This window comes from Cebus imitator, unplaced genomic scaffold, assembly GCF_001604975.1.
Source record: "Cebus imitator isolate Cc_AM_T3 unplaced genomic scaffold, Cebus_imitator-1.0 Scaffold642, whole genome shotgun sequence".
Classification (NCBI taxonomy): domain Eukaryota; kingdom Metazoa; phylum Chordata; class Mammalia; order Primates; family Cebidae; genus Cebus; species Cebus imitator.
In genome coordinates this window covers 678,107-704,537 of record NW_016107957.1, presented here as the reverse complement: position 1 = coordinate 704,537, position 26,431 = coordinate 678,107, and the positions used below count along the sequence as shown (strand labels likewise).

The following is a 26,431-nucleotide window of genomic DNA, read 5'->3' as shown; positions in this document are numbered from 1 at the left end:
TACCTGCCTCAGCCTCCCGAGTAGCTGGGACTACAGATGCACACCACCACACCCAGTTAATTTTTGTAATATTTAGTAGAGACAGGGTTTCACCATGTTGGCCAGGATAGTCTTGATCTCTCGACCTCATGATCTGCCTACTTCGGCCTCCCAAAGTGCTGGAATTATAGGCGTGGGCCACCGTGCCCAGCCTATCTTTTCTTATAGCACCCCATCTCAATGATCACACCATCCACATCATCAAGCCAGAAACCCAGGAGTCATCCTTCATCTCTCCTTCTGCACCAAGTCCTATTGATTTCACTTCCTACATATGTCTGACATCAGTTCACTCACTCTATCTTCACTGTCCATCCTAGTTCAAGGTATGACCATCTCTTGCCGAGAGTACAATTACTTCCTAACTAGTCTCCTCACATCTATTCCAGCCTCTCTCCAATTCCTCTTCCAAACTGCAGTGAGTAATCCTTTAAAAGACATATCTGAGTATGTGATTTCCCCATTAAAAACTGCAATAACTGCTGAAGACACAGATTGAAGTCTGTAACACAAACTCTGTGACACTGGCAGGATTTCATCTCATCCTATCTCCCTAGCACCATGTTCCCCACAGTGGCTCTCTCTGCTCTAGCCACTCAAATGTACCACACTGCCCCCTGCCATAGAGCCTTTATATACACTGTTTTATCAGTCTCGAAATCTCTTCTAGTTTCACCCAGGTGACTCCTACTCAGACTTCAGATCTCAGCTTATGCATCACCTCCTCAGGGAAGCCTTCCTAACCCTAGACTGGGTGAAAAGTCCCCGTTTACCTATACTCTTAAAAAACCATGTACATTCCTTCATTAACTCTTCAGACTGATAATGTGACATCATTTCATGTTTTCCTCTTTCACTACCCTAAGTTCCATTAGATAGAGAGAGAATTTATCTTTTTCCTCACCACTGTATCCTTGTATAATTCCTGACACAGAGTAAAGTCTCAATCAAATGAAACTTTAAATGATAAAATTAATGCTAAAATTATAGTCACAATTGGAGAATTAGTGCAAAAACCAGCAATGCCATTCCATTCATAAAATGTCCAGTGACTAAATATAATAATATTCAATGAATAACTTCAGCTACATAATTCCAAAAAGAAGTTCTAAGGTATGTGTTCCAGGCATGCAATATATCAAGATGCATCACTTCAACAATCTAAGCTTGCAGAAGTGAGCTCAAAATCACCTAGAAAAAGTATGGACTGGTCATTTTGATTTCAATTAAAAACAAAATTTCAGCTATTTTTCTCTGGGCTTATGTAGAAACTTCAGTATTAACTCAGGAGGAAGTAGTTAATATTTCCTAACTGAAGAAGGATTCAAAATACTATCAAACATGGTTTTTCAATATTACCTAGTAAGGTTTTACACTTCCACACATTCTTTGCCCTCCTGGTTTCAGGGCAAAGATTCAGTCACTCACAATTAATGCTTAACAACTCCTGCACAGATTCACTAAAATGCCCAAATTAGAGAAATTTCTTGGCAGGATTTCAAATCCTAGTAGATTAATGTGAACTTCTTGACACTGGCTATTTTCTAGAGCCCTGACGTTTTAACATTTCTCAGTAGACTATTCAATTTAGAAATCTAAGCACCAATAACTTGAGGTTTTACAGGGACTATTATTTTCCCATTTTTCCTACATAAAATGGGAAAGCATTAAGACTAAAAACAGAATTTTATCACACTTAAAATTACATTTAAAAGAAACCTTATATGTTATGACTAGAAAAAAGGCCAACAGCAGGCACTACTACCCATTGAAATTTGGAATTATTAATATTTACTTTTTCCCTCGCATTTCTTTGAAGTACTAAGCCTACCACAATGAACATATATTACTTGCACTTTCCTTAGAATAACTTATGGAGTATCAGTAGCCATTGAAAGTATAAATATTAGCCTGAATTACATATTAAAAATAAATTCTTTTATACAGTGTCTCATTCTGTTTCCTAGGCTGGAGTGCAATCGCGTGGTCTCAGCTCACTGCAACCTCTGCCTCCCAGGCTCAAGCAATCCTCCCACCTCAGCCTCCCAGGTAGCTAGGACTACAGGTATGTACCACCATGGCTAATTTTTTTTTTTTTTTGGAAATTTGTTTGCTTTTGGTGGTTTTAATTTGTATTTTTTTTTTGTAGAGACAAGATTTTGTCATGTTGCCCAGGCTGGTCTCAAACCCCTAGGCTCAAATAATTACCTACCTCAGCCTCCCAAAGAGTTGGCGTGAGCCACTGTGCCTAGCCAAAAATAAATTTCTATGTAACTATGAATCACTGTTAATATTAGCACATACATTTAAATAAATATAACAAAAATTATTACAATAAATTGAAAACACATATGAATCTCATAAATTTCAAAAACACATTTTCCAAAAAGTGAAATTTGGAAATACACGAGAGAAAGAGAGAAAAACAGGAAGAAAGAGAGAGAGAGGTGAGTTATGGGACTGCTCTCCTCACCTGTGCGCCCAGGTCATTGTAAAGGACCTTCAGGGAAGTCAGCTGCTCATCCATCCCTTTTGGGTTGTCTGTTTGCTGTTTCTGGACAATATGTCTTCCTGTTTTAATTACAGTTTCCACTTCAAGTTTGACTTCACTCAAAGTTTTATACAGTTTCTTTAAAACAAACAAAAAGACAAATTACACACGGTGGTGACAGTTTGCCAGCTGGCATCCTTTCAGAACGGTTTGCACAGACTGACAGCCAAGACCTAACTATGGAGATCAAAGGCCACGCTCTGTCTCAGATTTGGTCTGAAGGTTGAATCAAATAAAATCAAGCTTGAAATCACTTTTTCAAATATGACAAGAAAATAAATAGAGCTTATGCTCATTCTTTTAAAAACTCAGACAAATGTTTTAAATGTTTATAAAAGAACTCAATATAAACATTTTTCCTACATAAAATGGGAAAACATTAGGACTAAAACCAGAATGTTTATCACAGTTAAAATCACATTTAAAAAAAAATCTTACATGTTATGACTTTTAAAAAGCCAACACCAGCTATGGCTGTTTCTTGGATTTGAAATTATTAATACTTATTTTTTTCCCTTCTATTTCTCGGAAGTACTAAGTCTACCACAATGAGCATATATTACTTATAGGATAAAAATATTAAAAAATTGATATATCAAGATGTATATGACTATAAGAAATCATGTTTCTGAGGCAAATCAAAACCACAATAAGATACCATCTCACACCAGTCAGAATGGCCATTATTAAAAAGTCAATAAACAAGAGATGCTGGCAAGGCTGCAGAGAAAAGGGAACACCGTACACTGTTGGTGGGACTGCAAGTCAGTTCAGCCCCTGAGGAAAGCAGTTTGGAAATATCTCAAAGAACTAAACATAGAATTATTATTCAACTCAGAAATCTCATTACTAGGTATATTTGTAAAGGAGAATAAATCGTTCTACCAAAAAGACACATGCGCTCCCATGTTGATCACACCACTACTCACAGTAGCAAAGACATGCCATCAACCTAGGTGCCCATCAATGGGGGAATGAATAAAGAAAATGTGGTACAAATATACCACAGAATACTACACAGCTATAAAAAAGGAAATCATGTCCTTTGCAGCAGCATCGATGCAGCTCATGGCCATTATCCTAAGTAAATTAACCCAGAAAATCAAATACTACATGTTCTCACTTATAAGTGGGAGTTAAACAATCGGTACACATGCACATAAAGATGGAAACCAAAGACACTGGGACTCTAAAAGCCAGGAAGGAGGAAAGGGGCACGAGCTGAAAAACCACTGAGTGGGTACCATGTTTATTATTTGGGTGATGGGTCCAGTCGAAACCCAAACTTCAGCATCATACAATATATCCATGTATCAAATGCGCACATGTACTTCCTGAATCTAAAATTCTTCAAAAATTAAAAATAAAATAAATTTAAACATAAAAGAAGAAAAAAATAAATCAGAGTTCTGTAGGTCAAATTCAGAGTTGTCTTCATCCCAGTTACTTGAAACCAAAAAGCTTTACAGCTTCTCTTGACACCATACATCACCATCTTAACATCTCATGGGACACCATCACCTAACAGACCCCTGAGCTGTGTTCTATGAAGTCAAGGACAGCACTTGCCCTGATTACCATTACGTCACAATAATGAAATAAATACTTATATACATGCACATATATATTGAAATTTATCATTTATTTTGAAAGGCACAAAGAAATGCCCCTGTACTGCTCCTGTCCTAAAGAGTCGCAGCTTAAGTTCTGTGATTCTCAAGCAGAACACTAATTCGAAGATTGTTTCCCCTTAGCTACATTATTTTAAAATTTCTATTCAATTGAATTACAAAGTTCAAGACTACAAAAGTCATAAGGCCTTATATATAATTTCTTCTTTCCTATCTTAGGTTTATATTTCTATTTAAACTTTTATTTTACTAGAAAATTGAATTTTTATGCTATAATATATCTGATATTCATTCTAAGTATGGTTCTTTTAGCTAACTCAAAATTATCCTTGAAAACTTTGCTTATTAGTCACATTCTGCTGAAGCCTTCCTAACTTCACACTATGATTAAGATGTGTTTCTTTTATTTTGGTTTTTGTTTGTCATCATGTTATATACATGTCTATTCTAGTTTCCTTAGCTATCTCTCTTATCTCTTCTAATTTCCTTGGAGGGAAAGACCACACTTCTTATTTTTTAACAGGTTTTTCATTATCAATCCTTATGTTTAGCACACTCTAGACTAGTGATCGTTGGACACACTAGGCATGTAAGCTCTAGACTAAGCCATTACAGCTTCTGAAAAAGCCACTGGATGTGTCAATCACCCTACAGCCTCACCATACACTTGTCCAGGTGGGTCTGTATGACGTCAGGATCTACATCCTTCACATCCAGAACATGAAGTTCTGCTTTCACACCATCCAGCACACGCTTGCAGTCCAGCATGCGCTGCTCGAAGTTAGCAGGCTTCTGGAAAAGCTGGAACTTTGTGGATACTTCTCGGAGTTTCCTCTGTTTGCAGAAATGAAAATACAAATTATCAGAATGATTATCTCTCTCATCATGAGCATAACACATACAACTCAAAATCTGTACCATAAGCACACACACACACAAAATCAGTAATATAATAACAACAAAAACCCTAATGGAACTCGGTGAGGTTACCCAATCGCCTAAGTGAACTGCATAGCCCAGTGTCAAAAGTTACTCAACACTCTGTCTCAGTCTCAGGAGTCAATAGATTTGGATAAGAAATTTAGATAAAGCTGGCCTCACTGGAAATAAAACTTCATGTTCAAAAAGGCAGTTCAGCTCAAAATGCCCTTCATCGGAAGTTCAGAGTGCAAGTCAATGTCACATCAACCATGAAAGAACTAAATGATGCTGCATCCAATTCGTGCTCAGCCTGCCCACAGCATCATCCACAAGATACTGACAGAGGCTCTGTGTTAAAGAAAAAGACTATATAAAGGTAACCTCTAAATATGGCTCACTCTCTTGTTTCTCAACTCCACTAAAAAATCAGATTTAACATTTCCCCCCCTTGCAACAATTTGTTTCTGTTGCCCTGGGATGCAATGCACCTTCAATACATCACTCCTATTCCACAATTTACATCATAAAGAATACCAAGGGTGCCCAAGTAATCAATTATTTCTCTTTTTTAAAAAAAATTCCTAACACACTGAAAAGTAAAAGGAAGCTCCTTGCCCTCCTTACCTGTAGCACATCCATCTGACTTCCTCCTCTGGCAGACCTGCTCACTGGGGAGGTCGGGGGTTGAGAACGCATATTTCTTCTCAGCTCCTCTAGGGTTAGCTCATGGGCTGAGATCTCTGCTTGGATTTTCTACAAAGAGATTGGAAAGGGGAGACAATGTCCTTTTTTTCTTAAGTATAAAAAGAAGCAATACAAAAGTTCTATATTGTTGTGTAGTACATAATGTATTTTATATAATGTTGACCTCCATAGAAGCTTTAATAAGTTTTTGTATGATAATAATACAGCCCATTGTATAATATGACTATTGTGCGTGATGCACATGCTAAGATCCTTACACTTGGCATTTCTAATGTTCACAACTTATTTATAAGGAAGGAATTGTCCCAACTTCATAGCGAAGAAAACTACTATTCAAAATATACAGGACTTTTCAACTGGGTACAATGGCTCACACCTGCAATCCCAGCACTTTGGGAGGCGGAGGAAGGCATATCACCTGAGGTCAGGAGTTTGAGACTAGCCTGGCCAACATGGTGAAACCCTGTCTCTACTAAAAGTACAAAAAATTAGCCAGGCTTGGTGGCACACGCTTATAACTCTAGAGGCTAAGGCAGGAGAATCACTTGAACCCAGAAGCAGAGGTTGCAGTGAGCTGAGATTGCGCCACTGCACTCCAGCCTGGGTGACAGAGTGAGACTCTGTCTCAAATAAATAACAAAATAAAATATATAGAACTTTTGAGACAGTCTCACATAGAAAGCAAGAGAACTTCAAAACCCAAATGCTGCCCCATAAGTAAGGTCAATCTTTCCCATTAACTCTCGATTTTGGATGGCAGGAGGGGTTTCATTATAGTTGAAGAGGTAATTGCATATGCTCTCTTTACATCTTGAAAGTCTTCAAATTCACAGCAATACCTGAGCTTCCTGTGGAACTTGGAAAGCATCTATCCTGTCAGTTAGGTACGTGGTGAGCTGTTGGTCCAACTCCCCCAAGCTCTCTTGTAAGACTTGAAGGATATGGTCAGTTTCCCGCAGGGCCTGGAGTTGCTTTTCCAAAGAAATCTGCTTGCTCTCTGCCTGCAGAGGAGAAACTGAATCATTAGTGGCTCAGTGCAAATATAAATAGCTGAATATATATATGTTCTGGCCACTAAGAAAAGACTATAAAAGCTTTCATTCAAGACTTTAGTCGTCCTTATAAATAAATAATAATTACTAATGGTAACAGTGAAAATGTTCTACTAGGATCTTGTGTACCATGCAGCTGAATTACTAATTATTACTTATTTCTATATACAATGACAAAATACAAAAATGTAAAATTTCCCATAAGATGCATTAAACAGAAGATAAAAATTTGTTATTTATTATAATTTTAAAGCATTTTTAGGAATCATCAATGTCTACCAACAAGAACATAAAACATAAGAAAAATGTCTGTCAATACAGTAAACATCAGAGTCTATTTCTCTAAAGTGTAAAACAAATTCTACAGGTGTACATACATATCAAACGACTACGTACTGCACTTTTGGGTTAAGCTTGATGTTATTCATTGACTAAACATCAACAGTTATTATTTAATATGTGTTTGGAAGCACCTAATATTCATAGCCAACCTTCCTGTAAAAGAAGTGTTCTTTCTCTAATGTGTGATACAAATATGTAGAAGTAATATCAAAAATAATTTTTTTAATCATCAAGCTCTGCCTGTCTTAAAGTGTTAGATTTATTCTCCCCTCCTGAGTACTTCAGTACCCTCAATGCCCCTGTTAGCTTGGTTACCAACTTTAACCAACATTAAAGATTTTTCCAACATTAAAGCCCTATGATACGGAGCTTAGGGCCAGCTCCACTTCATCAGTACCTAATCAACACGCATGCATGGCCTGACTCTTACCAGGTGACTCAGCTCTTCATATCGGCTGTTGAAAGCCTCCAGTTTCTCACTGATTATATCATCCAGGATCCCTCCATCAATCAGAGTCTGGCCAAGCTCTCGAATCTGGGTGCGATTATCTGCCGGGTGGCGCAGAACAGATTCCAGAGACTGGACCAGAGATGGGAAAAAAAAATAGTGCATTTACTAGGGCCAAAGGTATCAAGGATCCCCAAAATGTCTATTTCTTAAACAAGTAATTCCATTTTCTAAAAATCTACCTAAGGAACAGGACCAAACATTAAGTAAATTACTAATTCACAAAAATATTCATCACGGTATTAAAAAATGCATAAAATTGAGAGATTAGCGTAAGTGATACAAGCACAATGGCTCACACCTATAATCCTAGCACTTTGGGAAGCCAAGGCAGGTAAATCACCTGACGTCAGGAATTCTAGACCAGCATGGCCAACCAGGTTAAAAAAAAAAACCCGTCTTTACTAAAAATACAAAATTAGCTAGGGTGGTGGCGCACGCCTTTGATCTCAGCTACTCAGGAGGCTGAGGCAGGAGAATTGCTTAAACTCAGGAGGCGGAGGTTCCAGTGAGCTGAGATCATGGCACTGCACTTTAGCCTGGGCAACATAGCGAGATTCCATCTCAAATAAAAAATAAATAAATAAATAAATAAATAAATAAAAGACCTCAAAGCCTTTGATCCAGTGTACCACTTTCTAGCATGCATACATAAAAGATAATAATTAGGAAGAAATCTACAAACTGCTTAAAAATGCTTCTCTTAAGATTTTGCTTTATATTTTATTTTCCATATTTCTAGAATGTGCACATATTCACTCTCATATTAGGAAAAAAGTTAAGCATTTCATAGTTTTCATTCACTCGTCTCTCACTCTGCTCTATTTAAGAAGTGGCATCTTTTCCCTGGCACAGCATCCAGCTCCTAGAATGTCATTGCCACATTTCACTCATTTCCCACATGGTACAGCGTACCTACCCTCTTCCCTTTTGTGTGTGTGTTAAGCAAACCTACCCTGTTAGCATTGTATTTCATTTAAGAAACGATTATTAAGTTAACATGTGCTACACACTGTGCTGGGGACTGAAAATAACAAAGTATCAGGTACATTTCTTGGCCTCAAGGAGTTGAAAGTCCAGGCTTGATGACAAGCTCCTATGACAAGACCCCATGACTCAACCACTGTCTTTCAACCTCTAACATCTGAAGGTCATAGGAAGCCCCTGTAAACAGTCATGGCTGTGCTTAGTGAGTAAAAACAACCTGTTGATGAAACAAGAGAAGAGCTGCTCTAGTAACCTCCGGCAGAGCTCTGTCCAGGGCCTAGCAACATAAACTGGAAAACAACTAGAGTGCTTCAACATGTCAAAAATGTGCCAATTGCCAAACAGCTAACCGCATCTTGAGGCTGACATAGTGGGTCACCAGTAATCTAAACACACATGAATGCATAAACACTTCAGGCTCTGGAAGAAAAATGCAAGTGACACTGAATATGACTGAAGAAGCAAATGCATTTGCCCACATAAACATCATGTTCCTCATTTTAATACACATGTGACCCCATCACAACAGAGAGAACCGCCATGGAGAGCAAAGGCTCCAACCTCTAGGGCTTCGTTGACAGCGTCCGTCTTCTCAGGCAGGACCTCTGTGCTCTTCATCCGCTCTTCCAAAGTGTTTAACCAGGTGGTTTCAAGATCCAAATAATGAAGCAGCTCAATCCAACAAGACCAGACCTCCTAAAGCATGAAAAGTTTAAATCAGACAAAAAGTCATTTCATACATGATATCGCTAGTGCCACATGTTCTCTTTAACTGCCAATAATTTCATTTGGATGTAGGTATATCTAGGAATTCACAAACTGATGGAGTTGAAACTTCAAATAAAAAAGATAAAATAAAATTATCCAAAAAATCATGTTAGACCAATTGGTGAGGGGTGGGGAGCAAAGAGGAGTGGGCAAGAGGCTGCCTCACTCTTTACCTTAAAATAAATTCCACGATCTCATTTAAATGTCAAAAATACAACTATACAATTAGTAGAAAAAACAGAAGAGAAACATTATTTAGTTTGTTTTTTAGAAGCCAGTTGCCGTGGCTCTACAACTGTAATCCCAGCATTTTAGGAGGCTGAGGCAGGCAGATCACCTGAGGTCAGGAGTTCGAGACCAGCCTAGCCTGGTCAACATGGTAAAACCCCATCTCTACAAAAAATACAAAAGTTAGCCAGCGTGGTGGCAGGCGGCTGTAATCCCAGCTACTTATGAGGCTGAGCAAGGAGAATCGCTTGAACCCAGGAGATGAAGGTTGCAGTGAGTCCAGACCACGCCACTGCCCTCCAGACTGGGCAACAAGAGTGCAAATCCATTTCAAAAAAAAAAAAAAAAATGTTTGTTTTTTGAACAGAAGGAAAAAATTTCTCCAGATTATAAAATTTTTAAAATATGATGTCATAGAAAATTGAAATCCCCTGGGTCCCACCCAGTTCCAACTCAGATCTAATTGATGTAAAAGTTTGCAGGGTTGCCTTCCCAATGTTTTCTAAATTCATGAAGACATGTCTATATAAGAAGAGAGCCGCATTTTATCAAAACCAGAGTTACACTATTCTTAATTCTTACTGTGTTGGTTTTGATCACTCATTCCCCTCTAAGGTTTCCAGAGCAGGGACCCAGGGGTCTTGTAGGGGGTGGATACATTTATAAATTCATAATCCCTTATTACAAGAGGAACTTATTTGAGTGGCAAGTTTAGGAGAAAGAACTCAGCTGGATGCCTCCTGGGCTTGTCCTCTTTTGGATGTACTGAATGAGTGAAGGCACCTGCTGGTCCACATTCCATATGAAGTATGCTTACCAGATCAGGAAGCAGTATGTTTTTCTACAAAGGACTAAACAGTAAATATTTTAGGTTTTGAGGGACACATTTGGTTCCCATCACAGATTCTTCTTGGAGGTAGGGGGTGTGTTGTACAACCCTTGAGAAATATATAAAGCATTCTTAATTAACCAGGTATCCAAAAACAAACTACAACTTAGATTTAAACCCCTTAGCCAGTCCAGGTACAGTGGCTCATGCCTGTAATCCCAGCATTTTGGTAGGCCAAGGCAGAAATATAGCTTGAGCCCAAGAGTTCAAGACCAGCCTGGGCAACATAGTGAGACCCCCATCTCCACAAAAAAAAAAAAGAAAGAAAGAAAAATAATTAGCTGGTGTGGCATTGCAAGCCTGTAGTCATAGCTAAGTCAGGAAGCAGGGGCAGGAGTGTCACTTGAGCCCAGGAGTCTGAGGTTTCAGTGAGCTGTGATCACACCACTGCACCCCAGCACAGGTGACAGAGCAAAACCCTGTCTTAAAACAAAACAAAATGGAAAAAAAATCCCTCAGCCATAATTTGCCAATCCCTGAGTTAAAATAAAAGAAAAAATAGTTTCTAGTCCCCCCATTTCTACAAGAAAAAAAAAATCCGCTCAGATGCAAGCATGACCTCTTATGGGAAAAAAAAAAAAGAAGACTTAAAGAAGACCACTCCCAAGAAGCAGACTGACCCCAAATCAACTATCTTACTAACTAGCCTCAATTATACATACTTATCTTAGCACAAAATTAGTTTAGAACAAGCAATGAATGAATTTACAAATGAATGAATGATCAATATTTAGGTTAAATACTGCAGTTGCCATTTTTTACCATTTCAGGATTTACCACAATACAATGATTTGTTTTACGTAGAATTGAATGAAAATTAAATTGTAAATTGAAAGGCTTCTTAAATCTTCCAACAAGCAATAGCAAAAGTCATACCACTATAAAAACAAACAAGCAAAAACTTGATCTTTGTTTTAAAAAAATTTTCACAGAATCAGCTACATTTTACATGTAATGGCCAGGGAGGGGAAAAAAAGGTATTTCATCTAAGGCCCAGTAAAATAGTAGCATATTTAAGTTCTGTTCCGTTTTTCCTTTGGATGACTCTTATACTTTAGACACCACTCAAAAGAAAATAATTCCTTCCTGTGTACTCATCCAGGCAAAACAAAAGAGATGCTTGCAATGTGCTCTGCAATTTTTGGACTGGAACCGGCCCCACAGATCATCTATTACATGAAAACCTTGATTTCACATGCAAAAAAAAGTCAAGTCTGAAGATATAAAATGACTTGCCCAAGAACCTTTTGATAATTAGGGACAGATTCTGTTCTCCTGTTTTCAACCCCTCTTTCATTTTTATCAACATATTCCCCCAGAACTATTTTTCCTTTATGATCCAGAATTTGAAATAAAAAAGTTTTCTCCAAGATTTGAAAATGGCCAGAACATTACAGAGTTTGGATCTCAGAAATACATCACAGAAAAAAAAAAAAAAAAAGTAACATACCTCTAAAGTGTGGCACTTTCCTCGAATTCTATTACAAAGAAGTTGGTAATTCTCCAGCACAACATTCAGCTCAGATGTCAACTCCTGGCCACCAGAGGGCACCTTGGCAGCTAATAACTTGATGTTGTCCTTGAGAATCTTCACTCTCACCTCTTTCTGCAGCACATCCTCTTTTGCCCTCTGTTCCAAGAAAGGAAGGATGAACTTGAACAATGTCTCCTTTTCTCAGTAACCAATTTTTTTCTTCAAGGATTAAACCAAAATTAAAACATCGGGATGATTCTAACTGCCGAAAAGGAAGTTATTTAGGTAACAGTGAGTGCTTCTTTGTGGGTTTGTTTGTTTCGTGGGGTTTATTTGTTTGTTTGTTTGAGATGGAGTCTCACCCACTGCAACCTCTGCTTCTGGTTTAAGCAATTCTCCTGCCTCAGCCTCCGAGTAGCTGGGATTTCAAACATGTGCCACCATGCCCAGCTACTTTTGTATTTTTAGTAGAGACGGAGTTTCACCATGTTGGCCAGGCTGGTCTCAAACTCCTGACCTCAGGTGATCCACCCACCTAGGCCTCCCAAAGTGCTGGGATTACAGGCGTGAGCCACTGCACCCAGTCCAGTGAGTGTTTTTAAATAAGAACACTAACTCTAAAATTTCACTTATGCATCCAATGTACTCAACCCCCACAAATGTTTTCATTTGCTAACAGCAGTGTTAACATATGTTACCCAAATTATGTTTACTGACATGAAGTATTTTCAAAGTCCGGGTTCAAGATCAGAATTTAACTGAGTGAATTTCAACTGATCACTGGAGGTCTGAGCTGATTATACTGTGATAAACAAATTTTCACAAAAATTGAGGTACACTATGGTAGAAGTATCCTTTTTTAAAAGTTCTCTAAATAATTTAAACTATTTTTAAAATTCTAGAACGCTAGAACATAGGCACATGTACCCTACTGTTAATTAATGGAATTTTAATGACAAAGTTAGACTGAGATGATCTCATCCAGAAATAGCTCTTTCTCAGTGCTCAAGAGAAACAATCTCACATTCAGGAAAATCAACCTATTAGGTTGGTGCAAAAGTATTTAATGGCAAAAAATAGAAATTTTTTTTCACTTTCCCCTTTAGTTTTCTCTACTACTTAATGGTTTTGAACTTTATTAGATTATAATCTAAGGAATTAATTAAGTGTAGCAGTTGTGTAAGTCCTAATGGCTGTTTGAAAGAATAACAGTAAGTAAAATGTTGCCCAAATAGTTATATATCATTTTTCTCAAATCTGATCTATGGCAACTTTGAAAATCCACAGAACTACAATGCCAATAGTGTTAAGAAAGATAATAAATGACACAATTCTTAACATGGGAGCCTATTTAATAGTACCTTATGAACTGAGTATTTTCAAATCTTTCAAAAAAAGCTACCTTACAAAAAGATGTTTCAGTGAAAATACAACTTCCATACAAGCCTCCTGTCACATGTACTTTGATTCATGTATAATAATGCATGAATGTCATCTAATCCCCTTTTTGAAAAAACCTGCACAGAGATTTTTGCTTTAGTTACACTTCTAGGCAAGTTAACTTTGCGGTAAAACATTCACTGTGTTGCTTAAGCTTATAGGAAAAAGAAAGCTTCGAAAACATGATCTCCTTTGGCTTGAGCACTCAAGGCAGTTGAAGTTGTGTTAGAAATTTGGGAACGATGCCCAGTTCTTCTATTATACATAGAAAGAGAGCGCTCAAGACTATCGACACAGGAGTGCAAGTTTACAGGAAATGTTCCCAGTGAATCCAACTAATAGGAACTCCCCTGATGCATTCCCACTGCTACTCCCATCTGCTCTAATGAAACGCTGGTGTTCACATGTACTGTATGTATTAACTGGAAGATTAGTACCCAAGAAAATAAGAATAAACCCCAGACAGCTTGGGAGGTCTCTTTTGTTCCCTTTACAAAAAACAATTCTTCATAAAAATTTTTGGAAATAGCGATGAATGCAATTAATGTCACTGGGTTGTGCACTTAAAAATTAAAATGGCCACTGGGTGTGGTGGCTCACACCTGTAATCCCAGCACTTTGGGAGGCCTAGGTGGGCAGATCACCTGAGGTCAGGAATTCGAGACCAGCCTGGCCAACATAGCAAAACCCCGTCTCTACTGAAAATACAAATTAGCCAGGCATGGTGGCAGGAGCCTGTAATACCAACTACTTTTAGGAGGCTGAGGCAGGAGAATTGCTTGAACCCGGGAGGCAGAGTCTGCAGTGAGCCCATAGTGCATCATTGCACTCTAGCCTGGGCAACAAGAGCAAAACTCCCTCTCAAAAAAAAAAAAAAAAAAAAAAAAAAAAAATACAAAAAAAAAAAAAAAAAAAAAAAAAAAAAAAAACATTAAAATGGTCAATGTTATGTGTATTTACCCAGATTAAAAAAGTGATCATTCTTCTTCATACTCACTACCAGAGATTTTTAAGTCATTCTCCGTAGCCTCCCAAAGGTCTGACTTAAGAGCTTGTCTCACAGGCCCCCATGGACTCAACTCATGGGCCAAGCCAAACACGTGGGTTCCTGGCTTCCTTCCCCTGCTAAAATCATAGCAGCTACCCTTTTAAGTTTTTTTAATTCAAAAAACTACAGTGAAAGATGCTATGTGCATAGAGTGCTTGACCGCTAGAGAGGTGACTGACGGGCTGTTTCAAAGGGAGGAGGGAGGCATGAAGCCTGTTGGTACTGGTTGTCCCCACCTCACCTTCATCTCTTCCACAGCACACTCAAGCTCTTCTGGGGACTTGTACTCAAAATCCCGCTCCAGGTATTCTTCCTCGGCCTGGGTCATCCACTCCTGCATCTCTGCCAAGTCCTTCTTCAGGTTCACAGCTTTTTCTTGACTTTCAGACAACCTACTTTTTTGAGTAGAGATCTGCAAAGGAAAAGCCATTCCCCCAAATAAACAAATGTTAATGTGTTTTCAATGTCAAATTTTAGCTCTTAATATTTAAAGGCACAGCAATAACTTCCCACAATGAATTGCATGTTTTAAAATTCAAGTAACAACTCATACATTTCATACTAATGCTGTGGAATATAAGTAATAATGAAAATAATCTTATAACTGGGATTCTATATCATATTTTGGATAATACTCTTATCTCGAAATATCTATTATAATTTTGAAAATGTATCACTGTAATCCCAGATGTAGGAATCTAATCTGTAACAGTAAAAGCACATATATGAGGTAAATTTAATGTAGCACTGTCTATAACAAAAAAAAGTGAAAACAAAAAACCTAGAAGCAGTCTTGGTGGTTCACATCTGTAATCACAGCACTTTAGGAGGCGAAGGTGGGCAGATCACCTGAGGTCAGGAGTTCCAGATCAGCCTGGCCAACACAGCAAAACCCTGTCTCTACTAAACATACAAAAATTCGCCAGGCCTGGTGGCACATATTGGCAAAAAAATAAAAATAAAACAGACTTTCACTTTTCCCTTTAGTTTTCTCTACTACTTGATGGTTTTGAACTTCCTTAGGTTACTACTGCCTGTAGTCCCAGTTATTTGGGAGGCGGGGACAGGAGAATTGCCTGAACGTGGGAAGCAGAGGCTGCAATGAGTCAAGATCGCACCACTGCTGGGAAACAGAGTGAGACTCCGTCTCAAATAATAATAATAATAATCTAGAAGCAACCAAAATGTTCATTTTCTTCTTTTTAGCTGAATTTCCCATTAACATTTCACTTTTAAAGAACAGGGAGGAAGAGTCTGCTATTAAAGATGTCATAAGACACTGCACTACACAATTTTGGTTTTGAGATCTACTATATTTGTATATGCCACGCAGACGCAAAAAAGTTACAGTAAAAATAGTTGTCTGATTTTGATTCAGTAACTTAAAAATTTCAGAGAAGTCTAGAAATATTTTTCAGAGTGCTCCTCCCCATAACTACAAACTGACTTCTCCTATGAGAGAAGACACTGTTCTGCAGTCGCCGTCCAACCCCTCCTTGGCAGGTTCAGCCTGATGCTCAACACCACAGTAGAGGCCACTCTGCCAGGGCTTGCTTGGCTGCTAGGTTGACAGCAACCGAAGGCCAGCACAGGAACTGGATGGTTCTCACAGAAGTTCGAGTTAAGCAAGAGATGGAGGCTTTCCCAGTCCCTCCCTCCAGATAGGATCTCAGGCATAAAAACAGACAGGACCAAACGAGAGCTTTCCTTCTACTGTCCCCACAGAGTAACCAAGGAGCTGGTACCAGCAACACTCACAATCCCACACCCAGGCCCGGCTGATCATCAGGGTGAGCTTTTCACTAAAATACAGGCATGCACACACACACACAAAGAGAAACAGAGAGAGGGATTCCAGGGCCTCACTTCCAGAAAATTCTCTGTACGAGTACTTTTTGAACACTAGTCAGCTATATAATTTTCACAGATCCAAAGATAAAGGAAGAAAATAAAGACGCAACCATACGCTTACCAACAACAACTAAAAACCCTCAAAATTATCTTTAATTATCCTGAGAATATATACTTTCTATTTTTTGACATTAAAATGTTCCTTTTTTTTTCAGGATATCATGAATATAATAGAAGAAATATAGACTATCTTTGTTGATTTGTTTGATGTGCCTGTCCTTTTTTAGCAAAATGAAAATTTGGCAAAATTATGTTTGTCCAAAACTACTTCAACATTTTGCTAGTCAATGTAATGCAATCATCTGGGAACGTTCTAAATAATTATTCACACATGTGGTTATCTCCTTGCTGAGGACATTTTAAATTTTGCATATATTTATTCCCATGTTTTGAATCAGTAATTCACAATGAATTCTTTGTAGTCATATGTATGTAGATGGATGGATAAATGGATGGATGGATGGATGGGCGGACGGACCAAGATACAAACCTATTCATCACCTTCCTCAATCTTCACTGCCACTTCCAAACCACTTTCTCTATTTATTTTCTCAAAAACCCCAGTTCCTTAAGGCATATGCCATCACATTACAGCATATCAAGAAAAATTTGAATTTAGCTACGATAAGAGATGAGAGTGTAACATTATGTTTCTTAAGTGTGATCATGGTTTTGTGGTTTTGCGGAAGGACACCTTCATGCATGGAGAATCATGCTAGAGTATTCAGGGGTGAAGTGGCATGATATTTTCAACTTCCTGTTCAAAAGTACCAAAAAAAGGGTGTGTGTGTGTGTTTGTGTGTGTGTGTGTGTGTGTGTAAAGAGAAGGGCAGGCCGGGCGCAGTGGCTCACGCCTGTAATCCCAGCACTGTGGGAGGCCGAGGCAGATGGATCACGAGGTCAAGAGATCGAGACCATCCTGGTCAACATGGTGAAACTCCGTCTCTACTAAAGCTACAAAAAATTAGCTGGGCATGGTGGCGCGTGCCTGTAATCCCAGCTACTCAGGGAGGCTGAGGCAGGAGAATTGCCTGAACCCAGGAGGCAGAGGTTGCGGTGAGCCGAGATCGCGCCATTGCACTCCAGCCTGGGTAACAAGAGTGAAACTCTGTCTCAAAAAAAAAAAAAAAAAAGAAAGAAAAGGGCAGAAAGAGAGAAAGCAAATGTGGTAAAACATTAGCAAGTCTCTGGATATATAGCTGTTCCTTTTTATCATTCTTTTAACTTTTCTTTACGTTTGAACATGTTGAAAATAAGTTAGCTGGGGTAAAACAACAAAAACAAAGCAAATTATTCAGTTATGCAAATATAAATTTTTCTGATCCAAACGTTAGCCAAAAGCATTTTATTAAGAAATGCACACTATCTCCATGAGTATGCCTGTATTTCACATTGAATCCTCTATTTTCACTCCTTTGTCACTCATTTCAGCTATATAAAGCCTCACTATTATTCCACTAACAAAAATCAAAGCAATCGGGAGAGGATACCTCCCAGTTCTACTCTTCCTATCATTTCCTCCCTTCCATTACCACAAAGAAGCCATATCTCACAGCCAACATCTTAACTTAGATGGTGGATCTCATCCTTGCATAATCGCAGACCTCACTTGAGAAATTCTCCTATCTCCATCTCTTTCTGCATCATCATTTTTTTTTCTAGGTGAGGTCCTTCTACTTGGCATGCAAATATCTGCAGTATCTCTTATTATTAAAAATGACAAAACCACCTCTTTGGATTCCTATCACCAGCACCCACCCATTTCTCTGCTCCTCTGAAGAGAGGAATTTCTCAAAATCGGTTATGTGTGGTGTCCCAGTTCCTCAGTCCCCATACGTTCCTCGACACTCTTCACTATGACTTTTTTCCCACCAGTTCTCTGACCCTATTTTCTCGTTATTAAATTCCTCCTTCTTATCAAATTCAAAGCTGGACTTTCAGTTTTGATTGGCCCCAGCAATCCTCAGCATTAGGCACTGTGAAAAGCTTTGTCCACCTAGCATCTGGGAACCCCCATTCCTGGTTACTAATCTTTCTTCTTTAGCTTCTAGCATCAAATTAACCCTTCAGAACGGAAGTCATCATTTCACTTACACCTACAGAACCTTCTCCTTCGTTATTGCGGTAAATGGCACCACAATTCACACAAAGTGAAAGCTGTGCTAAAATCCTGAGCCATCCCTGACCATTCACTTTTTCTCCTATCACACATCCAATTCTTTACCTAGGTCTCCTCTTTATTTTCAAACCTAATATTTCTCATGCCCTCCGTTACTACATCTCTAGCCTCCCTAGTGCATGGGGCCATCCTCTCTCTCCAAGACTGTGGTAACCTCATGAGAATTCTTTCTGTTTTCATTCTTGCCTTCCCAGAGCAAACTATTCACACAAAAGCCAGAGAGAGGCCAAGTGCAGTGGCCCATGCCTCTGATCTCAACACTTTGGGAGGCTGAGGCAGGAGGATGGCTTAAGGTCTGCAGCATCTGAACAGACTGGCATCTGGTCTCGAACTGCTGACCTCAAGCCATCCTCTTGCTTCAGCCTCCCAAGGCATTGAGCCAGAACCCCATTTCTACAATGATTTTTTTTTTTTTTTAAGACAGGGTCTGGCTCTTTCATCCAGGCTGGAGTGCAGTGGTGCAATCTCAGCTCACTGCAACCTCCACCATCTGGGCTCAAGCCATTCTCCCACCTCAGCCTCCTACGTAGCTGGGACTATAGGCTCACATCACAATGCCTGGCTAATTTTTTGCATTTTTTATAGAGATAAGGTTTCACCATGTTGCCCAGGCTGGTCTCAAACTCCAGAACTCACCCACGTCAGCCTCCCGAAGTACTGGGATTACAGGCATGCACCACTGCATCTGGCCCAAAAATATTTCTACAATTAGCTAGGGATGGTGGTAAACACCTATAGTACCAGCTACCCGAGAGGCTGAGGCAGGAAGATTGCTTGAGCTCAGGAAGGCTGCAGTGAGCTACGATCGTGCCACTGCACTCCAGCCTGGGTGACAGAGCAAGGCACCATTGCTAAAAAAAAAATGAAACAAAAGGCCAAAGTGATCTTAAAAGATCTAATATCACATGTCATGTCCCTGTTCAAAATCTTCAAATGAATTTCTGTGTAATATCATACTTGAAATAAAATCCCAGTCCTTTCCTCCAAGGCCACAGCTAATCCATCCTCTGCCTTCCTCTACCCTCAAATATTACCATTCTCCAACCCCCTAACTCCTCTCTGCTCTTTTCCAGCTATACTGCTTTCATTCTTTATTAAACAGACCAAGTTCATTCCCACCATAAAGTTTTAAAATTTGCTATTCTTCATGCCTGAATGTTCTTATCTGAACCTTACAAGGCTCGTCCCTTACTTTACTCAGTTTTCTATTTAAACGCCCCCATCTCAGAAAGCCTCTCCCTGAACACCCTATTTGAAATAACCCACCTAGCCGTAACTCCTTGCCATTCCTCCATATTATCTGTTATCCATCTGCTTCACTAGAATGTAAGCTCCTAATGAGGAGTTTCTTCTTCCTTGTTCAATGCTGTACCTCCAGTGCCTAGAATGATGCTTGGCACATGGCAACTGATTAAGAAATATTTGCTAAGAAAATAAATGGTCACACTCAAGTGTTTTAGGGGTAAAGCAAATGTCATAAGTGTGTGTCAAACCAGATTTCAGAAAAGAATGGGTAAGCCCTGAGTCAAACTGGACAATTAATATCCTCTCTTAATTTAAAAAATGATGCCTTTTATTGTCCCAACTCACAACCCATGCTGGAGTTATTCTAGACCATTGTTTTATGAACTGGATGGGTCATAATAAATGTAGTCAGTTGAGAGAAGCTACAGTCTACATCTTTTGAAAACCATAGATAGTAATGTTAAAAAACTCACCTCCTTGCTAAGTTTCTCCAGTTGGGTTTGATAGTCACCTAGCCTTCTCTGCACCCAAGTTTTTATTCCAGCAACTGGACCACTTCGAAGATCAGTTTCTATTTCCTTCATGTTTTTCAGAGATGATTCAATTGTTTCTATTTCATTAACAAATGCCTGAACACATAAAAGAAGCCATGTTGGGTTCATTACTATACAAGTGGATGCCATAATCATCGTCTGTCTGCTTATCTCCCTAGAAATACTATAGAAGCAGACTGCTTAAGAGTCAGTACTTCTAACTACTTAAGAAATATTGTGCCTTAATAAATTCATTTCACCTGGGTGCTTGATACAGCCATCTGCTAAATTAGATTGGAAATACTTGACTCTCAGTAGGGAATAGTCTTTTAATTAATGTAGAGAAGCCTGATGATTTCACCAAATATAAACTGCATGCACTACTACTGGCAAACTCATTTGTTAAATATGTTTTTCTTAAATCCTCACCATGTGGCACAAGAAAAGCAATATACAATGACTCCTAATGAACTAAAATTCTTCTTGTTCTCTATTCTATAACCTCTCAGAAATCTATCACCATGGCCGAAAATAAAAACATGAAGACTCTGTCATTCTTTTGTTAGCTATAAAGTCATAAAAGCTTTAAGATGAAAGATATTTTATCTAGATTTAATGCTATGTTATATTCTCACAATTTTAATAACAGCAGCAAATCACATAAAAAAAAAAAAAGAAAATGTTATTTATGACAAGTTCCCCAGATCAGCAGAACTCACAGAGCACTGGTCCAACTGCCTCTGTAGATCTGTGTCATCTCCTTGGGCAACCTGCTGTTTCATTAAGAAGTCTTTCACATCATCGATCCACTTCTCAATGATTGTTGAATCAGCCTAAATCAAACATGATAACAGAGGGGGATATTACTCTGTGACGTTCAGCCTACCACATCTCAAGATCCATCGCCACTGGAACAAAGGTCATTTTTAAAGCTCTGATAGCATTGTTTTCATTTATTTTATTCCTTTTGTTAAAACTTCCAACTTTAAAAATAATTATTTTTTTCATTCTTGACTGAAATTCTCAAAAGATGACAGGTTAGTAACCATTCTAAACATTTCCAAACGCTCTCCAGTGAACCAAGCATTAGCCATGATCTAAAATGCAAATTACAGGGAAAAATGCATTTCTAGGTATAATCAGCTATAAAATATTTTGCTCTGATATAATTTAGAACAATTTTTCTCTAAAGTTAGTGACTCAAAGCAGAAATAAACAAATGCACGGTGGAGGGACTACAACAGATGGTTGTCACTTCTGCTGTTTGGATGCCTTTTTATCTGAAAACCCTGCACAGACCACTGCTCAGCTCCATTCTTTCACCCAACATTTATTAAGCACCCACTGTATATACAATCCAGTTACTATGCATGGTGATAGGGGTTCAAAGGCAAATGCAAAAGCAAACATTTTGCAAAGAGAAAGAGACTTTAGAGAGAAGGTAACACTGGAACTGGGCTTTAAAGAATGCAAATAAGGGCTGGGCACTGTAGCTCATGCCTGTAATCCCAGCACTTTGGGAGGTCAAGGTGGGCGGATCACGAGGTCAAGAGATAGAGACCATCCTGGCCAACGTGGTGAAACCTCGTCGCTACTAAAAACACAAAAATTAGCTGGACGTGGTGGTGCACGCCTGTAGTTCCAACTACTCAGGAGGCTGAGGCAGGAGAATTGCTTGAACCTGGGAGACGGAGGTTGCAGTGATCTGAGACTGCACCACTGCACTCCAGCCTGGAGACAGAGTGAAAGTAGGTCTCAAAAGGAAAAAAACAGAATGCAAATAAGTAGATGCAGTTTGAGCTCCAACACCGAAGTCATTGTCATTTCTTCCCATAGGTGGGAAGCCGCCATGTTTTTCTCCAGTCTTCCACAGTTTACACGCTCCCACTTCGTTCCATGATGTCTGTAGGACATGATTTCTAGGTATTGCTCTCACTACCCTGATCAACAGGCTCTAGAAACTACATCAATTTTTTAACATCCTTAAAATACGTAACCCAGAACCAACTATTCCGATCCTTATAATGTTTGAATCGATCACAAAGATCTAACTAGTTTTTATAAGGTTATCAGAGATTATCTCAAATACTTTGGTGAAATCAAGACTTGCCAAGAAAGTTCATTTGTAAGCAGTAGTTGAAGTAAATGAGAGAGCATCTTCAAATGTGAGATGTTATTACTCTGTGCATCTAATAATCTAGACTTCCTCCTCCAAAGAAAGAAAGAGAAGGAAGGGGGGGAGAGACGGAGGAAAGAAAAAAGAAAAAAGAAAAGAAAAGGAAAGAAAAGAAAAGAAAAGAAAAGAAAAGAAAAGAAGAAAAGAAAAGAAAAGAAGGCAGTACTTAAAGGGAATGAGTCTGGGCAAGGCCTATTAGTGGAATCCATGTTGATTCCTGGTGACCACCACATTCTTTTCCTAAGCACATATAAGATCTCTAGTCGGTTATCGGGTCTTACAGTTTGGCCAGGAACTGTTATCAAACTTACTTTATGTCTTCAGCTTCTAGAAACTAATGTTTCCTATTAATTAGGACATTCCTCCATCTCTATTTTTCCGGTAATTTCTCACAAGATTATGACATGAGTGACCCTGAGATCATGGGTAAAAATTCCACTTGTGATGCAGATGTATGCATCTATAGGAGCTCTGAGTGGTTTTTCATGTGGTCCCCTTAGTTCAGGCTCTAAAGCACCCTCAATAATGACTATTCTGTCCTTTCTAGTTTTGAAGGCCATTCTCTGATGAAGATGGCAAGTAAAAAGTGCTTATCTGGGTAAACTGTTCTGCGTCCTTCATTAATATCATACCATCCTGCCTAAGCACTTCTGCATCTCGTTTATTCTTGGCACAGCTTTGAAAGCCGTTTCAGCCCCATTGCATGCTTTCCCCAAGCTGCTTCCTCCTCTCTTCTCCAACCTGTCTGACACTATATCCAGAGGTCCTTGCTACTCTTAGATATTTTCAGTTGGTTATAGGTGACTTCTTCAGTGTTTGCTCCAGGATTCCAAGATCTTAGCATAGAGAAGGCTTCTTGGGAAGACACACTCAGGATGGGTAGAGAGGGGCATCCAAAAAAGACAGAAGTGCAAACATAGAGAAAGTGTGAATACATTCAAAAGAGTTCATAAAATACAACTTCTAAAATTTCTCCATTTAACTTGTCACCACAGATTCTTGCACTGCTAGTCTCCATTCTGCACTTTTTTTTTTTTGAGATGGAGTTTTGCTCTTGTTGTCTGGAGTGCAATGGTGCGATCTCAGCTCACTGCAACCTCCACCTCCCAGGTTCAACAAGGACAAAGGGAATAGAAGGGAATCTGTAAAGCCACACTAGAATATTTTCACTACTAAAAATCCTGCGTGTAATTCTGACCACAATGTGTTCTAAAAGGGCTATAAAGAAATGCTAAGGTCTGACTACCAAGCTCAGCACCTGCATAGCCATGGGGCCTTGAGAAACTAATTTTTCTTTGAGCCTTAGTAACTCATCTGTAAAACTGGAATCGAAACAACAATCTTATCTGATCATTCTGAAAAACAGAGACTGCAACGTAGAACAATGCACTTAATAGTAGCTGTCTTATTACCAAGATTAACACCAAGAATAATAATTTTATTATTACCAAGATTAAAAATATTTTATTATTACTGCTTTATTATTACCAAGATTAAGACCATAAAAGAGTTACCACATCCAAGTTTTGGTGTTTATGTCCCATCAGAGGCACCATAGGAATGAACAGCCAGGATGAGTATGTGTCTGCGTAAGCATCGTAAGCTTCGGTTTCAGTTTTTTAATTGCTGCCAACATTAATGCTTGTTCTATCCAGTAACTGTTTCAAAGTAACTGTTCAAACAGCTGTTGCTTATAAATCTGGCTAGACCTGGCCAAATACAGCTCATCGGAGGGAATCAGGACAAGAGGAAAAGCCCACCCTTTAGAAGTTCCTGGCAGCAGCAGATTCACTCGACATTTCCACCTCGTGGCACACTGCATGGGAAGGGTTACCAAGTCCTGAAGATCAGTGCTACCTAACGCCTGTACAGGAAACGGCAGGAGACAGAGAGCTCTGCTCTGCCTTCCATTCTCCCTATCCTATCTCCTCTTTCCCTGAGCAAAGTATTGTCACAATCAACCTGTAGCAGATGTGTCCTGTGCTTTTCAAACATACCAAAGCCCTGCTCGTCTTTAAGTCAATTCCATAGCAAAGAGGTTTGTTACAAAGAATGTAAAAGAGCTCACGTAAAAATAGTGTTTCCCTCTCTGTTTAAAAATTACTCAGCTGATGCACTTATTAGCTTCTAATCTACAATAATGATGATTTTTTTTCTTTACCTCCATCTGCTTACAGAACAGACACACACACACATACTTAAGAGACTTCAGTTCTTATAAAGCAAAACAAAATACAAAAACTGCTAGTAAATTTCTGAAGCAAATGTCATTATTTCACATGCAAAAAAATAAATAAACTAAGTACTAATCTGGGGCTGCCATTTCTCATTCCTATTTTTACTCACAAATATTCAAAGAAATGTAAAATTACTAATACAGTATGTTTTAAAAATCGAAATATCAAATATTCTAGTGTGGAAGGGTCAAAAGTCCATGCTGACCATTACTGCTCAAAAGCAATGATTTCTAAGCACTTCAGATGGGCAACACCCTGGTATGGGATCACAGAAAAGGACCGGCAAGGTCATTAGAACAATTCCTTTGACCCTGTCTCACCTCATCTCCCATCCCTCATCCTGTGAGCTCAGGATAGAGGTAATTTAAAGCTTGGTAAATCTGGATTTAAGACAGTAAGATTCCAAGGTACCCAGCTATCTCCGGAGACTTGATTACAGCTAAATTCTTGGCATTTTCTTTTGCTCCTCCCCCATCTGTTGGAATGTCCACAGCTTTTTAAGACATAGACCAGGAAAAAAAAAAAAAAAGAAAGAAAAAAGAAAAACTGAGAAACCAGAACTAAAAGAGTCATTTAAGGTAGTAAGGCTCCTATTTTGTTTCACTTTACAATATTCAATAACCTCAAAAATACAACCTTGAAAATGTGCTCTCTCACTTAGTAGGGAAGACAAGCAATGACATTGCTACTATACTTATTTACCAAAAACTAATAAAGTTTTTAAATCTAAGGTAAGGAATATATGAATACTCCCTTCAGTAAAATGTGTTCACAAATGAGGAAAAAAAATCCCTTATGTGATAATTATATCAATTATATGTTACCTAAAAAGGGTTAAATCATCCGCACTAATATTCCTCTTAAAAAGTATTTACCATTGCATTTTTCCCTAAAATGCTTTCCAAAGTATTTCCCTAAAATACTTTCAAAACCTGGTTCTGCCTGTTGGAACTCGAGCACGCCCCCTTCCAGATTCTGGGTCACAGCGAGTCCATTCCTGCGTGCCTTTGACTGTTCAACAATCGAAGGAAGAGCTGTGACTACACAGGTGTCCTGCCACTTAGGATAAGCAGGCATTTAGACTGTATAAATCACTCTCACTAGAGAGGCCCGACACACCAATTACATTCACATCTGCTTACTTGCTCTATGCCATACAGGGATCCAACCCTCAAAGAGCTCACGCCTCATGGGCGGAGAGACACACATTTCTCACCATAAAAACCGGCCTGAGCTGGGTCATTGTGAAGGTGTCAATGACACACAGTTGAATCGCAGAGAAGGAAGTGATTTTCCAGCTGTGGGTGTGGTGGTGAGGTGGGCTGAAGACAGGTGAGCAGAGAGGAGGAGGAGGATGTGAATTCCTAGCAAGTACGTGACATTTCCGGAGAAAGGCAATAATCTAGAGTAGTGTTTGGTGACCCGCCCACCCGATTCTCCCCACCTGTCTCAGCTCACAGTGGAGTCGCAGGGAGGGCTTCAGGACAAGAAAGGGACATTTTGTATTAATGGCACTTTGTATTAATTTGTATTAATGGTGAAGAAAACCAGATCCTTTCAGAAGTAC

General features: G+C 38.9%; 1 protein-coding gene across 8 annotated transcripts in view; it reads right to left on the bottom strand.

Annotated features, from left to right (window-relative positions):
* The window catches only part of LOC108295491 (utrophin), a 308,974-nt gene that overhangs the window by 89,963 nt on the left and 192,580 nt on the right, over positions 1 to 26,431 (bottom strand). For all 8 annotated transcript variants that reach the window (XM_017517718.2, XM_017517721.2, XM_017517722.2 and 5 more), the window contains 10 exons: positions 21,171 to 21,284; positions 20,392 to 20,547; positions 14,825 to 14,995; positions 12,072 to 12,251; positions 9,298 to 9,432; positions 7,672 to 7,821; positions 6,687 to 6,848; positions 5,767 to 5,895; positions 4,882 to 5,055; positions 2,513 to 2,668 (listed from right to left, as the gene is read on the bottom strand). In XM_017517718.2, coding sequence (XP_017373207.1) covers positions 2,513 to 2,668; positions 4,882 to 5,055; positions 5,767 to 5,895; positions 6,687 to 6,848; positions 7,672 to 7,821; positions 9,298 to 9,432; positions 12,072 to 12,251; positions 14,825 to 14,995; positions 20,392 to 20,547; positions 21,171 to 21,284 — 1,527 coding nt within the window. The remainder of the gene's footprint in view (positions 1 to 2,512; positions 2,669 to 4,881; positions 5,056 to 5,766; positions 5,896 to 6,686; positions 6,849 to 7,671; positions 7,822 to 9,297; positions 9,433 to 12,071; positions 12,252 to 14,824; positions 14,996 to 20,391; positions 20,548 to 21,170; positions 21,285 to 26,431) is intronic.